This window comes from Lithobates pipiens, unplaced genomic scaffold (genome assembly GCF_037356315.1).
Source record: "Lithobates pipiens isolate NorthernLeopardFrog02 unplaced genomic scaffold, aLitPip1_a1.2 Scaffold_3, whole genome shotgun sequence".
Lineage (NCBI taxonomy): Eukaryota > Metazoa > Chordata > Amphibia > Anura > Ranidae > Lithobates > Lithobates pipiens.
In genome coordinates, this window is record NW_027507790.1 from 32,464,576 (window position 1) to 32,483,712 (window position 19,137).

At 41.3% G+C, this 19,137-nt stretch overlaps 1 protein-coding gene across 1 annotated transcript in view; it reads right to left on the reverse strand.

Annotated features, from left to right (window-relative positions):
• SLC7A4 (solute carrier family 7 member 4) overlaps positions 1–19,137 on the reverse strand; it is a 42,030-nt gene that overhangs the window by 16,451 nt on the left and 6,442 nt on the right. Inside the window, exon 2 of the mRNA XM_077461422.1 lies at positions 6,105–7,157. Coding sequence (XP_077317548.1) covers positions 6,105–7,086 — 982 coding nt within the window. The 5' untranslated portion in view covers positions 7,087–7,157. The remainder of the gene's footprint in view (positions 1–6,104; positions 7,158–19,137) is intronic.

Sequence of the window (19,137 nt, forward strand, 5' to 3'; positions counted from 1 at the left end):
AGGCGCAAACGTGGCAAAGTGTGAATGGGACCTAAATGTTCCTGAAAACTACAACATGACAGTTAATTAGGTCGTTGCACCTTTCAATGCAACTATGGGCCCTATAGAAATGTTGTAATCACTATATTTTACATCTCTGGGTCCCCTTCATTTTAACTGTATGCACTCAGGTTGACACTTGCTCCTCAACACTTCTATAACTAAAATGCTGCCCATCCTTTGAAACAGTATTGCAAAAGCTCAAGTACTCAATCTAGTTATTGTGGGATTGCGTAGAGCTCCTATAGATTATTCAACATACTTCAGTAACCACAATTATATTGCTACAAATAGCCATTAGACTTTTTTCAGCTTTAGAGCTTGTGTGAATGGGCATTCATGACAATCTTTTTCATCAGAAGTTGTGCTATGGGTGTGGATGACATTACCCTCGTGACACAGTTCTAGATCCAAGGAGGTCAGTTTATCGGCATCTTGTACGAATTTAAAAGAGGCCCATGTTATTACAGTGCACTACAAAAAGAGTCTATGGATGTAGGGGGGGTCCATCCCATATTATCACAACATGGTCAACGTAATGACCATACAGTGGAGAAAATAATGATTTGATCCCCTGCAGATTTTGTAAATTTGTCCACTTGCAAAGAAATTAAGGGTCTATAGTTTTTTTATCATAGGTGTATTTTAAATGAGAGAGACAGAATATCAACCAAAAATGCAGAAAACGAATAAAACAAATGCTATAAATGAAGTTGCAGGTTCGCGAGTAAAATACTATTATTAATTACTATTAAAAAAAAAAAACACACACACTATTAAAAATAGTATTTGATCCCCAAGCAAAACATGACTTAGTACTTGGTGGAGAAACCCTTGTTGGCACAGAGGCAGGACGTTTTTCTTGTAGTTGGTGACAGTGCCAGGTGGTGCACAAAAAAAAAAAAAAAAAAAAAAAAAAAAAAAGACGCTGTATTTCGTGTGCCGGAAAAGGGGCCAGACACCTGAATGGGGGGGGGGGGGGGTGGGGGTGGCAGCGGCAGTCAAGAATAGATTCATGAAATGCATGAATCTATCCATTGGGCATAGAGGGAGTGGCGCCCGTGCATCCTTATGGACGCACCGCCACCGGTTGGCAACCACATCTCAGGAGAGATTTTAGTCTACTCTCCTTTACAGATCTTTTCTAAATCCTTAAGGTTTCTTGGCAACTCGAAGTTTCAGCTCCCTCAAAAAATAAAAATAAAAATAGTCTATAGGATTAAGGTCTGGAGAAAGACTAGGCCACTCTATGGCCTTAACACGCTTCTTCTTTAGACACTCCTTTTTTGCCTTGGCGGTATGTTTTGGGTCATTGTCATGCTGGAAGAACCATCCATGACCCATCTTCAGTGTTTTGGCTGAGGGAAGAAGCTTCTCACCCAGAATTTTACAATGCATGGCCCTGTCCTTTGGCCCCTCAATGAGTCGGCTTGAACCTTTAGCAGAGAAACTGCCCCAAAGCATAATGCTGTTTACACCTCTGTGTTTTGACTGTAGGGTTGGTGTTTTAAGGGTCAGTCAGCAATTTTCTTCCTCCATACACGGCGAGTCAAGTTAATGCCAAAGAGATACATTTTGGTCTCATCTGACCAGAGCACCTTTTTCAGATCCTTCTCTGAATCATTTAGATGTTCATTGGCATGACTGTAAATGTGCCTTCTTGAGGAGGGGGGGATTTGCTGTGTTTGGAGGAAAGAAAAATGCTGACTATGACCCTTAGAACACCACTCCTACAGTCAAACACGGAGGTGGAAACATCATGCTTTGGGGCAGTTCCTCTGCAAAAAGGTACAGGCCGACTTTGCCACATTGAGGGGCCAAGTATTGTAAATTCTTGGATAAGAACCTTCGTTCTTTAGCCAGAACACTGAAGATGGGTCATGGATGGGTCTTCCAGCATGACAATGACCCAAAATATACCGCCAAGGCAAAAAAAGGAGTGGCTCAAGAAGAAGCATATTAAGGCCATGGAGTGGCCTAGCCAGTCTCTAGACTTTAATCCTATAGAAAATGTATGGAGGGAGCTGAAACTTTGGAGTTGCCAATCGACAGCCAAGAAACTAGGATTCAGAGAAGATCAGTAAAGATAGAACCAAAATCCCTCCCAAGACGTACACAAACCTGGTCACTAACTACAAGAAGAGTTTCTCCACCAAGTCCTAAGCCCTTGTACACACGGTCGGACATTCCGACAACAAAATCTGTCGGATTTTTTTTGTCCGAAACTGGTGTTGCATACACACGGTCGGACAAAGTTGTTGGAAAATCCGATCGTTCTGAATGTGATGACGTTCGTTCGTTACGACTGGACTACGTTGTGGCTAGTAGCCAATAGTTTTGGTCTCGCAATTTGATCTGGCATGCATGGCACTTTGTCCGATCGTTTGTAGAGAATTACGATCGGACAAAGTCCGATTGGATCATGTTGTCGGAAAATTTTATATCCAGCTCTCAAACTTTGTTGGTCGGACATTCAGTCGGAATGTCCGACCGTGTGTACAAGGGCTTAGTCATGTTTTGTTTGGGGGATCAAATACTTATTTTACTCACTAAACTGCAACTTAAATTTATAGCATTTGTTTTATTCTGCATTTTGGGTTTATATTCTGTCTCTATCATTTAAAATACACCCATGATAAAAATTATAGACCTTTCATTTCTTTGTAAGTGGGCAAACTTACAAAATCTGCAGGGGATCAAATAAATATTTTCCCCACTGTAGAAGATTACATGTGCACGATAAGGGTTGTTAGTCCAAATTTATTGTTCCCACAGACCCATGGCAAGTTTAGCCTAACTCGGGGCAAAATTTACCCCTATGGCTGTGCCATGGGTCTGTAGGTGAAACTCGCTATCAAAACGTGAAATAATTGTGAGTCAAGCAAAATTCTAGGGCTTCTAGAATGAAATGGAGGTCTCTGATTCAGAAGGGGATCCTCATCAGAAAAATATTGTATTGCTTGGAGGCCCACCCTATGAGGAATACCACCAGCACTGCCGAGGGTTTCCCACTGTGGAGGAACATCAGCCGATCATCCGGCTAACTACAGAGGTGACTCACATCCATATTGATGGGATGCTGTTAACTCTACTTTTGGAAGCTGCCACTTTGCCTTTATTAAAAATTAACCTGCTTCCTCTCTTTCCATTGCAGAGTGTCTTCTAGCTCAAAGGCAGCCACTGGTTTTAGCTCATTGGACTTTTGGTTCTCAATAGACTACTTTATGCTCTATTGGACAATCCATATGTGGGAATTTTTGCTTATAAAATGTGCCAAATCCCCACTTTTTTTTTTTTTTTTCCAGTGCATTCTTGTCTTGCGATTGAATGCATAGTGCAAAAAAAAATAAATATAAATGCACTACACAACCATTGACATTAAGTCAATGGGAATCTGCTGACCAGCATTTGTCAAACATTTTCAAAGCACGTCAAGCACAGGGAAACAACCTCCAATTAAACAAGCCTTTACAGTGGCAGCAGTAGTGGAATTGACAACTTTTAGCAAGAACACAACTTTTGCAGCTTGAGAAATAACACACAAATAATAAAGATTTGACCCTTTAAACATACACACATATATGTTAACAGTAAAACAAATACACTACGATGTTATGTGCCTTTGAGATGAGCAATACATTTGGCATGTGAGAACACATAACTAAACAGAATCAATAGCGGTCACTTACACGGTCAAACCATGCACACCAAGTCCTGAATATTACACAGGACAACTTATTTAAACTGACTATGATTGACACAAACCAATATGCTGCTTGATCTGCTGACGCATGATTTGTTTTCCTCACACTGAACTTCCAAAATGTGAAGACACTCCCTGCTCCAGAAACAATTTTCTACAAAAGATGACATTTTTTAAAAACGCTCATTATGGACACCCCTAAGTTTTTAGGCCTTACGCACACTGCACGTTATAAAACCGCCAGTAGCTTTAGCTGTAGAATGCTATGTTAAAAACACAAGTTTTGCAGCATTTTTCCATTAGCGTTTTAACTATACTCCCACAAAAGCCTATGGCTCAAAAATGCTCATGAACGCCGAATAGCCACGCTTTTTCAGTGTTTTTACAGCTGAAAATCTCTTCAAACCCACTAGTTTTTCTTTTTGTTTTCCCCCAGGGATGCATGGAGGGCCACATTCACCTGCTAATATATGAAGATAACATTACACAGCCCCCGCACCTCTGGCCCCCCCCCCCCCCCCCTTTACATTACACAGCCTCCTGCATATTACACAGCTCCCCCACCCACTGTGTAAGCACGGAAGGAATAGGGCACAAAAAATAAAATGTAAACACTGTCCCTTTGAAAAAAAAAATAAAAAATCAGATCACTTTTATTGCTGTCAGACAGAATGTAAACATAATAGGCAGTGACAGGTACCCTTTATGGAGTGATCTGGGGTCTACGAGACCCCAAATCCCTCCTTTGCTTGGGATAACAGCCGAGCTGCTTCTTATCCATATTGGTTAACACAAGAAAGCCAAAACGCGGCACAAAAAAAAAAAAAAAAAGAAACAGTACTGGGGTGATGCCTGCAGCTGCAGTCATCACCCCGGTACAACCCCTTCATTCTGAGGCCGCATATTTGCATACGGTTGGTGTGAAGGGGTTAAAATGTCCACGGGCCGGATGCACGTGAATTCATCACGTGCACCGACGGGCCTAACATTTAGCACCCCCCCCCCCCCCGGGCCGTAGGTTGCTGACCCCTGCCATAGAGGAACCCTTGAAAGAATTTTCAGGTCTTGGGGTACCCCAGATAAAACCAGTTCATTGGAGGTCAGTGGGAGAATATCCCTTACATTGGTGGTCAGTGGTGGGAAAAATGCTCCTTTTACATTGGTGGTCAGAATGACCACCCTTATAGATACGGTAACTAGAAAGAGCATTGGTGTCATACTGCTAGCTCTGCCAAGTGGTGTTAGGCCCAAAACTATGCAAGCACCATCAGATGAAAGTTCAATCAGCCACAACTCAAGGAACCCCAAGCAACCGCTGGGTTCCATGGACTCCTTGTTGATCATAGCTGACCTAATAAATGCTTTACAGGGAAATTGCGTCCCATTCTTCCAAATGGTGTACTTTGCATGGGGTGAAAGTCTGCGTGTCAAACTCTGATTGCTGATTTAAGTTGGCTTTTGCCCCTACACTATGTTCACATGCAGTCAGTGCAGAAATGGCTACTATGCGTTGTGTAAATTGTAATTTATGTAATACAGAACCAACGATGAGCCTGATGTATTGTGTTTTTAATAAGACTTGTCTGTATTGTTCTGTGGCAGGTTTTAGCTTTCATGTTCCAGCTGTTATTTTCCAATGCAAGTTTGACATTTAATGGCAGGTGTGGCGGGAGAGGGGGGTGGATATATTTATTATTAATTGTAGTTTCACATCCAAGGCTCAATTCAGAAAGCTAACACACCAGGGTAAGGATCCTTATTTTCAAAACAGTGACAGTTATTTTAAGCGAAGGCCAATGAGATTTGACAATTATAACTACATGGCTAAAATAAAGATCCTTATCCTTGTGCTAAAACAATGGTTCCCAACCTCAGTCTTCAGGAACCCTCATGTTTTGGGAATTTCCTTTAGCTAATATATTGGTCATAAATACAAGCCATTGACACTGACCTAGGCAAGGTGAAAGAAATCCTGAAAAACTGACCTCTTGGGGGACATTAAAAAGTGGAAGTCCATGCTAAAGCTAAAATCCCTGCATCTATAGCCACCAATATTCTAACACTATCCCTGAAAAGACAAAAAAAAAAATAAAATTATTTTACAGCCGTGTCCTCTGCAGAGCTTCCGCGCTGGAGATCGGTATGGATCGCCTGCAGAAAAGGTATGTATACTGATTTTTTTTCCTTTTCAGTGCTAGATAGGTTAGCGTTAGAATATTGGTGGCTATAGGTGCAGGGATTTTAGTTTTAGCATTGACTTGCACTTTAAGGACTGATGTTGGAAGCCACTGTGCTAAAATATTGTGAACTTGTGTTGCACTGCAAAAATTTGTAAACCAAAAACTTCATATTTGAGACTTACCACAAATGGATCCAGCAGCTACGATAAATCCTGCCCAGGAATAGCCTCTCCTGTAAAAAGCATCAGAAAGGGCAGAGTCGGGTATTAATGTATTCCAAGGCACCATGAGAGTCAGGACAGTGGACACCAGAATGTATGCCCCTGTGGCAAGGCCTAGAGACACAGCAGTCGCAATGGGAATAGCTTTCTGAGGATTCCTTGCTTCTTCGCTTGAGGCTGCAATTACGTCAAACCCAACAAAGGCATAAAAACACGTGGCAGTGCCAGACATAATGCCGGAAAACCCAAACGGAGCAAAGCCCCCATGTTCAGCTGACCAGTTCTTTGGTTCTGCCAGGATGAAGCCAAATATGAGGATGAAAATGATTATTCCCATACTAATGGCAGCAAAGATGTGATTCAGCCAGGATGATACCCTAACCCCAAACGTTATAAATGCTGTGGCAAAGAGCAAGATTCCTGCAGCAAGAAAATCAGGGTAGTGAGCCAAAAACTGCACATTCCAGGTTCCAATGTGAGTTTCAGTAAAGTTTTTTATTTTATGGTCAAATATGGAGTCCAGATAGCCGCTCCAAGCTCTTGCTACGGCTGCACCACCAATCATATATTCTAAAATCACATTCCAGCCAATCAGAAATGCCCAAATTTCACCAACTGAAACGTATGTAAACATGTATGCGGAACCAGTTTTCGGCACCCGTGCACCAAATTCAGCATAGCACAGAGCTGCAAGTAGAGAGGCAATTCCGGCAATAAGGAATGATATGACCACAGCTGGGCCTGCTATTTCCTTGGCTACAGTGCCAGTAAGTACATAAAGTCCAGAACCCACCATTCCACCCACGCCTAAAAGGGTGAGGTCAAGAGTGGAAAGGCATCTCTTTAACGAGGTCTCCATTAAGTCATCTTCCAAAGTCTTCACCCTGTTCAGTTTCTGGCAGAACCGAACAAAGGTGGCAGTAGAAGGCAAGCTGTTCCCCATCTTGCAATGCGTTTCTTTACCGCGTACCAAAGATTGTAGATTAGCGTGAAGACTCCTTCATGTCAGCTGGTCTGTAATAAAAAAAAAAAATAATTTTAAAAATAAGAAAGGTTATTCACTAAAAGTTCAAAACCTACCCTACTTGGCTTTGTTTCTTCTGTAAAAATGCCCGTTGTTCCTGGCCCAACTGGAAGAAAAAAATAAATAAATAAAAAAAAAAAAAAAAAAAAAAAAAAAAGGGGGGGGGGGGGACCCAGTCTCAGTAAGGGACACCGACAACTATCTAAAATGATAAGAGTGGTCAGAGTTCTACTCCCACACATGAGCAGCTCCCCCAGCCCCACTAAATAAATACTTACCCAAGTCCTATCTTGATCCAGCACTGCTTACTTTCTCTTTCCTCACAGGACTCAAGAGGCAGCAGTGGGAACTGTTGACTCCTGCTGCTGTCAATCAATTGGGTTGAGCCACGTTGTGGGCCATGTTGTGTGGGTCTATGAACGAACACATACACACAGGATTGAGCATGCATGTGTGCCCCCATGGTAAGCAGCTTGCTACGATGGTGCAGACAGGAGAAACCAAGAGTGCAGGTGGGGGGGGGGGGGTTTACACCAAAAAAGGAGCTGTGGGCCACTCCATGCAATATCCCTGCACAGAGCATGTAGGTTTCAACTTTTTATTTTATTTTTGCGCTAAATTAATAGAGGGTATGCCTTTACAATCACTTTAAACCAAAAACATATTGCAGCTTGCCAGTCCTTACATGTGGGGGTCTGCATTAGTTTTCTATTTTTAGGTTTTTGTTTTTCTAATTTAATTTTTTCACATTATTTTCACTAGGCAGCAAGTGTTAATTTTCAACTTCCTTTTACTGCCACCGCCATAAAATTCTTACAGCTTCATCCTCCTGGAGCGTGTGTACATGCCACTAGCCCCCCCCCCCCCCCCCCAAAAAAAGAAGAAGAAGGTTGTGTAGCTGTGTTCAGAAAAAAGCAAATCACATTCAAACTCATTAAATAGGAGTCAGTACACACCTTCCATCATTTAAAGTGCCTCTGATTAACCCCAAATAAGGTTCAGCTGTTCTAGTAGGTCTTTCCTGACATTTTTTTAGTCGCATCCTCCAGCAAAAGCCATGGTCCTCAGAGAGCTTTCAAAGCATCAGAGGGATCTCATTGTTATCAGAATGGAGAAGGGTACAAAAGAATTTCCAAGGCATTAGACATACCATGCAACACAGTCATCATCAAGTGGAGGAAATATGGCACAACAATGTCATTACCAGAACTGGTCATCACCCCAAAATTCATGAAAGGACGAGATGAAAACTGGTCAGCGAGACTGCCAAGAAGCCTACAGCAACATTAAAGGAGCTGCAGGAATATCAGGCAAGTAGTGGCTGTGTGACACCAATCTCCCTCATTCTTCATATGTCTAAGCTATGTGCTAGAGTGGCAAGACTGAAGCCATTTCTTAAGAAAAACCATCCAAGCCTGGCTAAATTTTGTAAAAACACATCTGAAGTCTCCAAAAAGCATGTGGGAAAATGTGTTATGGTCTGATGAAACCAAGGCTGAACTTTTTGGCCATAATTCCAAAAGATGTGTTTGGCACAAACACAACACATCACCAAAAGAACACCATACCCACCGTGAAGCGTGGTGGTGCCAGCATCATGCTTTGGGGCAGTTTTTCAGCTGGAACAGGGATATTAGTTAAGGTAGAGGGAATTATGAACGGTTCCAAATATCAGTCGATACTGGCACAAAACCTTCAGGCTTCTGCTTTAAAGCTGAACATGAAGAGGAACTTCAACTTTCAGCATGACAACGACCCAAAGAATACATTCAAATCAACAAAGGAATGGCTTCACCAGAAGATTAAAGTTTTGGAATGGCCCAGCCAGAGCCTGACCTGAATATGATTGAAAATCTGTGGGGTGATCTGAAGAGGGCTGTGCACAGGAGATGCCCTTCCAATCTGACAGATCTGGAGTGTTTTTGCAAAGAAGAGTGGGAAAATATTGCCAAGTCAAAATTTGCCATGCTGATAGACTCATACCCCAAAAAACTGAGTGCTGTAATGAAATCAAAAGGTGTTTCAGCAAAGTATTTGTTTAAGGGTGTGCACACTTATGCAACCATATTTTATTTTTATTTCCCTCCACCTAAAATGATTTCAGTTTGTTGTTCAACTGAGTTGCAGTTTATAGGTCACATTAAAGATGGAAAAGTTCTGAAATGATTTTTGTCTCAATTTTTTTTATATCCAATGTAAAGTTCACCTTTAAAATTTGTTAGTCAAGTCAATTTAAATCTACTAGCTCATTTACCACTACCCTATTCCCCAAACTGACAATACTGCTGTCCAAAAGGTTGCTTCATTGCTTCTCCATCCAGAGCCTGGTACACACAATAAGATTAAAAACGATTGTCCTTTTTTTTGCATGCTAATCTCATATTGAAAATAGAGTTTACCAAAGTTCCGAAAATTCTCAGACAGAATAAAAAAAAAAAAAAAAAAAGTTTGGAATCGATATAATGTCTGGTGTTGCATTTTCGAATGACAGCCGTACAAGAAACAATTTTGTGCTTGTCCCATCGGAAAATTTTACATTAATTGTCATGATCAGCTCTCGAAAGCCGTTTACCAACGATCAGATTATAATACGATCGCTCTGAAAAGATTTTTTTCTTACGATTTTCTGATCGTGTGTACAGGCCATAGGACAGGAAGTGTGTTACTGGCCAGATCACCAATTGAAAATAAAGCCCAAAAAAAAAAAAAAAAAAAACACACACACACACACACACACACACACACACACACACACACACACACACACACACACACACACACACACGATTCGGCTCACTCAGGGAAGGTAAAAGGTTTTTTTATTAACTTTATATATACTGTATTTATTGGCGTATAACACTCACTTTTTCACCATGAAAATCGGGAACAAATAGCGTGTGCGTGTTATAACACAGAAATTTTAGTTTTTTCCTGAAACTTCCCTCTTAAAAGGAATGTGCGTATTATACACCCGTGCGTGTTATATGCCAATAAATACGGTAATTTGTACTGTAAGGGCCCTTTCACATGGGTGGACCAATTGGGTTCGCTTGTCGGTTTTTCAGGCAGACCTGGTCGAACCCTCCAGTCACCCCTAAGGAGCGGCGGGTGTCAACAGACATGCATCTGTTAACATCTGATTCTTTCTGCTAAAAAGAGACAGATGGGGAATCGGATGGCAGTCAGGTGTAACCGGAGAGATGGTCCATTTACATCCGACCGCCCATAGAGGAGAACTGGCTGTGTCTGTGTTCACTCTGCATAAGCGGACAAGACATGTACCAGCCATCTGCCCGTCCAGCGGGGGGATCAGCGGAAAGATTCCCCACTGAGCAGGTGGACGCAAACAGAGCCAGGCCCCAATAAAGCGGCCTAACTGAATTTGGTACTTGTTTAGACTGTCATACAGGAGCCTTTAGAGGTTTTAAAATCACTGATTAAGTACAGGTAGCACATTGTGAAATCCGAATTTTATTCTGAAAATAGAACTGAAAATCAGTGTAAAATTCACATAAAGGAGCCTTATGTCTGAAGGTAAAACAGTTTTTGTTTCTTTGACATTCTTTACAAACAAGGACAAAATGTGGACTGTTATCTGCTTGACTATTACTAAATAACTGAATATTATTCTATATAAAAACAAATATTCGAGAGAACATTTGTTTGAGGGCTCTGCGTTTTTTCACCTCATTCCTGCCCCCATTATACCCATTATAGTAATTGTGTGTACACCAAATTAGACAGACAGCAGCTGCTTGTTATACCAGAATGGTCATTTCTACAGCAAGGAATTACACTCACAAATTATTGGATATATTTACAGAGCTTGAAAATTAATTAAGTGGGTGGAGGCTGCAAGTGTAAGTTTGTTATATAGGAGGTGCCCTTCAAAAAAATGGCATATGCCTTGCCAGGAATGGATAATTAATATGTTTGCCTTGGGGCACTGGTTTACTAGGATAAACTGACTGCAGAGAAATTTGCACAGAATTCTCCACCTGCCTGATGGATGGAAGCTTCATGAGGGACGGGACTTGATGGTTCAATACGTTCTGTGAAGTATTACGTGACAAATCTGAAATTATATATAAAATAGGTTTTTGTATACAAACGCCTACAGGAGGATTGAAAAACTAACAAAAAAAAAAAAAAAAAAAAAAAGTTTTGTAGCAAATCAGCACCAAGAGTTTGATGCCATTTTCTTTCTCTCCTTTTGGAGGGACACAGGGAATCTGTTATGGCCAAGAAAACAAAAAAAAAAAAAAAAAACAGGACTGTCTGCAGCTCAAAGAGCCATCTAAAAGACCTTATGCTCAAAAGTTGGCATTAGAGGAGGCCAAAATGTCCACCTTGCAGAACTTCGAGAAAGTGTGAACAGAAGATAGGTGGCAGCCATTCAAATCCGGGAATTAGTTGCCGGAGGGCTCAAGAAGCACTCACAGATCTGGTGTGGTGGAGCATGCCTTAACAGGAAAAGGTGAGGCCCAATCCTTGGGACTGTGAGCTTGGATGATAATCTTCGAGCCAAAAGACAGATAGTAGAACAAGGAGTCGGTGCATCCTGATGGGAGCTCGTCCATGATGGGAAAAAAAAATAAAAAAAAAAAAATAAAAAAAAAGCAGTGGCTGAGAGGTATACTCTCATAGCCCAAATCATGAACAGCATCAAGACAATAGAGGGGAATATCCTCTTGGTAAAATGAAGCCAGACAGGGGGGATGGATGGATGGAAGAACAGTGTCCTGGTTGAGGTGCATAGCGGAAAAAAAAAAAAAAAAAGCTCCTTTGGAATGGTAGTGGAACCCTTATATATAAAATTGAGTTTACTTGGACATACATTTTGGAGGAGGTGGACTCTCGCTGATAGAATGCTTATTGATTTGTGGTCAAATTGAAAGTTGAATTTATTGTTTATACCAGCATATTGTGGTTTTATATTTTTGTTCATGCATTGCACTTATGAAATAGTGGTGCTAAAAACAGTGTAGAGCTGTACGATTCTGCCTAAAATGAGAATCGCTATTTTTTTGCTTAGAATAAAGATTACAAACTTGAGGTGTAACATCTTTTACATTATATAAAAAAAAAATTAATATTATTAATAGCTACCTTTACGGTTTATTTTTTTTTTTATTCATTAAATGTGTATTTGTTCCCAAAAAAATTGTGTTTGAAAGACCGCTGCGCAAATGCAATGTGACATAATATATTGCAACAACCACCATTTTATTCTCTAGGGTCTCTGCTAATAAAAATATATATTTTTTTTTTATACACACACACACACACACGCATGCATGCATGCGTTAAACTGACCTCGTTTAGACCCCTTTCACACTGCGCCACCCATAGTGTCGGCGGTAAAACGCAATTTTTTTTAGTGGCGTTTTGCCATCGGATTTGCGGTGCGTTTCAGCTGCTAGCGGGGCGATTTTAACCCCTGGGCGTATAGTGGTATAGCTGCCCTACCCCATGGAGTTCCATGGGGGAGCAGCGGTAAATGCAACGCTCCTTCACCGCTCCAAAGAAGCTGCTGGCAGGACTTTTCCTGATGTCCTGCCAGCACACCACTCCAGTGTGAAAGCCCTCAGGCTTTCACAATGGAGCAGCTGTTTGAGGGCGGATTGCAGGCACTATTTTTAATGTTATAGCACTTGCAAAACGCCCTCAGTGTGAAAGGGGTCTTACAAACCAAAGTTCATTCTTTTGATCTAAGAATGAATGTTACTTTGCATCTCTTGATCTCCGATGTTGAGATAAACTTGGCCGGCTGCCTGGATTTTTTTTTTTGTCAGAAGTGAGCAGAGAACTCTCTTCATTTGTTACATAGAATCGGGAAATGCAGTTTTAGGACTGGGGGGGTTGGGGGAAAACAGACGAGGGTAGAATTTTGATTCTTTAAAAATGATTAGTTGTGCAGCTCTAACCTCACATTTTATTTTTCTTACTTAACAATGGTAAATCTTTGAGACAGTAGCTCTGGACAATCTGGAAAGAGTTTTACCAGGTCGATGTGCCATATCTCCTTTGCAGCAATGAGGACCACCAGAATACCCTCAATGTTAATACGATGAAGAAGACAGATGTTTCAGAGGGTGAAAGGCATAGATCACCATGTACTGATCCCACAGAGTCACCAGAGCATCCATTGCTTCTGCTTAACCTGAAGCTCCAGCATGTTGAACAGGTGATGATGACCAAGTCCCCTGCATCAGCATGGTGCCCAAGATGCCTTTGCAGCCTGAAAGGATGGCATGGGTTATGAAAATAAGCCAAAAGACAGGAAAGAACTTCTGATTCCTGAGTAACCAAGCCAGGGACAACCCGATCCTTGGTGCCAAACAAAACCACTTTTGGAGGACTTGACTTTCTTGCCCCACAATGACAGAATGTTGCATTGCAGGAAGGCTGGAGTAAAAGTGGGCAAACTAGACTGCCTTGAAGCAAACTACCATCAAACCCTGGGTCGGAAGAGACAGACAGGATAGCTCAAATCTGAGATGAGAAAATCTGAAGTTTCTCCTCTGTAACAGAAACTCTGGCCTGAACTAGACCCAGATAACCCAAAGTGAGGAGTTTGTTCCAGCGACAGCTGCTGAAGGCTCTGAATCCATCTGAACTGCTGTATTTTGTAGACAGTCAATGCCACGTCGAACAGAGATATGGTTGTCTAAGTATATCATAATGATTATGCTATGAGAGAGAAGATGGGCTTCTTGCTGGGGCTAGCACCCTAGGTGTAGACAAGTGGCCAAAAGAGCAGGGCAATGAGCTGGCAGTGTAAGGGTAAGAGTAGGAAACTCCGATGCACTAAAAAGCTGAAAGAATGTAGATACGCATTTTTAATGTCCACCAAAGCTAGAAAAACTCTGAAAGGATCAGAGAGGAAACATCTTAATTTTAGAAGACTTGAGAGGGCTCAGTGGACATCAGGTGCCTCAGGTGATACACAGAGATCAATCAAATAATCTTTCATAAATTGTAGCTGTTCATATGTAGTCTTCTCTTCTCTGCATCAGTTCAAAGTCCATAACTTATAAAGCATGTCTGAGCTGTCAGAAAACAGGGGGCAGGGAAGGGACACATACCCCCTTCACGCAGGAACGGAGCAGAGGCTGTCAATCATGGACTACGTGTGCTGGAACTTCCTCCTGTCCCCTTTTTTTCTCTTGGTGTCAGGAAAACTTGTCAGAAGTGACTCATACAGATAGCAGAGGAACGGGGTAGCAGACAGAAATGACACTTAGTGCTCTAGAGTGAGGTAAGTACACACTATACAGGAACATGTTTAGTTAATATTTCACGTCTGAGGTTTACAACCCCTTTTATAGAGGAAAAATATATATATATATATATATACATACATTATATATATATATATATATAATAATAATAATAATAATAATAATAATAATAATGTTAAAAGCTCCCAGCAGCCCACTCGCAAAGTAAGTCTTCAGTGACAAGGCAAGCGATGAGACAATGCCAGCAGCTCTGGACCTGCAAAACGCTCCACCACTTACTTTTGATCTGAACATGTTTTGGAAGGTGCCCTATTCTTAACCAGTGCCCAAATGCGTGCACTCCAAAAGGGTCAGGCTGGGGGCAGTAGCGCTGAATATCTTGAAAAGACCAACTCTAGCTGCAGTGTGCATAGACAAGAGTATTCATTGAAAAAAAAAAAAAAAAAAAAAAAAAAAAAAGGTAGGTGCTAGAAAAATACAAAAAAAAAAAAAGGGGGGAGAAGAAGAGGTTAATCTCAGCAGGTCTGAAAAACAGACATCCATCCTCCGAGGACACTAGTACAAAAACATGTTGAGGTTATCCTGGCCTACAGGTTTTTTGCCTACCTGTGTCCCAGGTGGCAGTAAAACCCAAAGATAAAAGACTTCTTGTGTCTCTTCATGGACGAGAGAGAAAATCAGTTACTGACTGATGACTTTTTGAACCAAGTTTAGTGCCCAATATTACAGAAGGGTTAAATAAATGCTCTTCATAGCGTGAGAAAATGTTCATGAACAATATAAGCCTTTTAAGTACTTAATTCCCCCAGTAGCTCCCTGTAACTCTGAAGGCTGTGTTCCAAGAATACGAGTAGTGAGCTTGGCAATAATTTACTTCAGGTATTATGCTATGAAATTCTACATTGCACATTATTGTTCTATGTGCCTTTTATTGGCCAGAAACCTACAACAGCGTACGGATAAAATGGCACTAATCTTTAAATTTATCTACATTATTTGTAATGAAAGGGTTGAAGAATTCCTGAACAGCTAATTGCTGATGTTATACTCGCAATAACAAATAAATATCACTAAAGCAGAACTCCACACAACAGATTTGAATAAATACATCTAAAGCCCCATACACACTATCAGATTTTCTGCTGACTTTTTCCTTCAGATTTACCAAAACCATGTAGTAGAAGGGCCTGCCTGATTGCATACACATTGAAATTCCTAAGGTTTGCCCTCATATTATATTATATGGTTTTGGTAAATCAGAAGGAAAAAAAAACTCAGCAGAAAAACTGATAGTGTGTATGGGGCTTAAAGCTGCGTACACACGATCAGATTTTCAGAGGGGAAATGTGTGATGACAGGCTGTTGGCAGAAAATCTGACCATTTGTACGCTCCATCGTAATGTTGGGGACAAATGTTGAATGGCAGGCTTTAAAATTCTCCACGGACAAATGTCTGTTGTCAGATTTTCCGATCATGTGCACACAAGTTCGTCGGACAAAAGTACAAACACACATGCTCGGAAGCAAGGACGAGCGGGAAGCAGTCGATCTTGTAAACTAGTGTTCGTAATGGAGAATTAACATTCGTGACGTGGCAAATTATGAAATCTTGAAATGCAGCGCACAATTCTCTTCTTTAAATGGGATAATAATGAAGCTGCTCTGCTGGCGATACTGATGGAGGTACCCCTTTTTAAAATGTACATCTGGTAAATTACTTTTTCTGGGTATTGTCACCGTTTCCATATGGTGTTTAGGCGGTTTAAATATGAATGTCTAATAGGAGTTCTGTCATTATTTAGGTCATCAATAAAAATAAAAAAAATAAATAAAAAACACACCACACACACACACACACGTTTTCTTAGTTTCTTCTATAAACTTTTACAAAACAAATAAATAATAGTTTGTCCTAGGCCAAAATGTATTATTTAGTGTTTGTGAAAGTCCACAAACTATGGTTTAAATATTTGAAAACTGATCAATCCTGATGTACACACACACACACACACACACACACACACACACACGTGACAACACTGAAGAAATGACACTTTGCTACAATACAGTGTAAAAGTAGTGAGTGTAGAGCTTGTATAACAGTGTAAATTTGCGGTCCCCTCAATATAGAAAACTCACACAGCCATTAATGCCTAATCCACTGGCAACAAAGAGCAAGTACACCCCTAGAGTAAATATGTCCACACTGGACCCAAAGTGTCAATATTTTGTGTGGCCAACATTATTTTCCAGCACTGCCTTAACCCAGATTCCACTCAAAACAGGCCCGCCATGGTCGACCAAAGAAGTTGAGTGCACGTGCTCAGTGTCCTATCCAGAGGTTGTCTTTGGGAAATAGACAAATGAGTGCTGTCAACATTGCTGCAGAGGTTAAAGGGGTGGGGAGTCAGCCCGTCAGTGCTCAGACCATATGCCGCACACTGCATCAAATTGGTCTGCATGGCTGTTGTCCCAAAAGGAAGCCTCTTTTAACCACTTAAGCCCCGGACCAATTGTCAGCCTAAGGACCAGAGGTCTTTTTACAATTTCGCACTGCGCTGCTTTAACTGGTAATTGCGCGGTCATGCAATGTTGTACCCAAACAAAATTTGTGTCCTTTTCTTCCCACAAATAGAGCTTTCTTTTGATGGTATTTGATTGCCTCTGCGATTTTTATTTTTTTTACGATATAAAAGGAAAAAGACTGAAAATTAAAAAAAAAAAAAAAAAGATATTTTCTAAGTAAAAACGAATAAACTCAAATTTAGTCATACATTTAGGGCAATGTCAATAAGCGTATATTTATTGGTTTGCGCAAAAGTTATAGCGTCTACAAACTAGAGTACATTTTCTGGAATTCACACAGCTTTTAATTTATGACTGCCCATCTCATTTCTTGAGGTGCTAAAATGGCAGGGCAGTACAACCCCCCCAAATGACCCCATTTTGGAAAGTAGACACCCCAATGAAATTGCTGAGGGGCATGTTGAGCCCATTGAATATATTTTTTTTTTTTTTTTTGGTCCCAAGTGATTGAATAATGACAAAAAAAAAAAAAAAAAAAAAAAAAAAAAAAAGTTTACAAAAAGTTGTCACTAAATTATATATTGCTCACACATGTCAGTTATATGTGGAATTGCACCCCAAAATATATTCTGCCGCTTCTCCTGAGTACAGGGATACCACATGTGGGACTTTTTGGGAGTCTAGCCGCGTACGGCACCCCGAAAACCAATCACTGCCTTCAGGATTTCTAAGGGTGCAAATTTTTTATTTCACTCCTCACTACCCATCACAGTTTCGAAGGCCATAAAATGCCAAAATAACACAAAACCCCCCCCAAATGACCCCATTTTGGAAAGTAGACACCCCAAGCTATTTACTGAGAGGCATGTTGAGTCCATGAAATATTTTATATTTTGCCACAAGTTGCGGGAATATTACAAACATTGCTCACACATGCTATGGGCATAAGTGAAATTACACCCCAAAATAAATTATGCTGCTTCTCCTGAGTACGGGGATACCACATGTGGGGGACTTTTTGGGAGACTAACCGCGTACGGGACTCCGAAAACCAAGCACCGCCTTCAGGATTTAAATATAAAACGCTACCAAAAAAACCTGTTAGCGATCACAGGGATCAGGCCTGACTCTGCGAACACTGCAGTTATGTGTTTAGTGTTTTGTAAGGGACAGTGATCGAACGATACTGCACTTGGGTGGGCTGGGCGGAGGGGCAAAACGCAGGTGCTAGCAGGTATCTGGGCTGATCCCGCTAACAATGCGTTTTTTTGGAACCCTAAACTGCTGGGGACGCTAGTGTAGATCTTATCAGATCAGATACTATACCACTACAGGAGGTGTATGCTTTGCACTAACCTAGCGCTGCCTGGGGCGACGCAGACCCTGACCCTAAAACCTAATTGATATCACCCGCCGGGTGATCAGGGGGTTAAACCTTTATTGGGTAATAAATGGTGGGTGCCCTGATGCTACAAAAAGCAAACTAACCAGAGTCACCCGTAACACTTATACGGTGATCAGTGGTGAAAGGGTTAACTAGGGGCAATCAGGGGGTTCAAATTTTTATTAGGTAGTATATGGGGGTTCCTGACGCTATATAAAAACCTGACGGGGAACCTAAATAACTAACTGGCTAACCAGCGTCACCAGTGACACTTATACAGTGATCGCTGGTGAAAGGGTAAACTCTAGGGGCAATTAGGGGGTTAAAACCTTTATTGGGTAGTATATGGGGGTACCTAACGCTATAAAAACCTGGCGGTGAACCTAAAAAAATAACTTGCTACCTAGCGGCACCAGGGACACTAATGCAGCGATCAGAAAAACGATCGCTTAGTGACACTGGAAAAAGGGGGTGAAAGGGTCAACTCTAGGGGCAATCAGGAGGTTAAGCCTTTATTGGGGGGGGGGGACCTAACACTAACTGCCCTGACACTGTATACTGTCACAACTGACACTAAATGCAGTGATCAGTGAATAAATGATCACTGCAATTAGTGACACTGTGACTGGGGGGGGAAAATCGGGGGGCGATTTGTGTGCTTATGTGTATTTACGTGTCAGTGTAGTGTTGGTGCACTTACTATCTCTGCTCTCCTCGCAGTCTGGTCAAAAAGACCGCCCCAAGGAGAATGACATCACTTCTTCCCTGCCTGTGTTTACTATACACAGCGGGGGAAGCTTCTCCTCATTCGCCAGG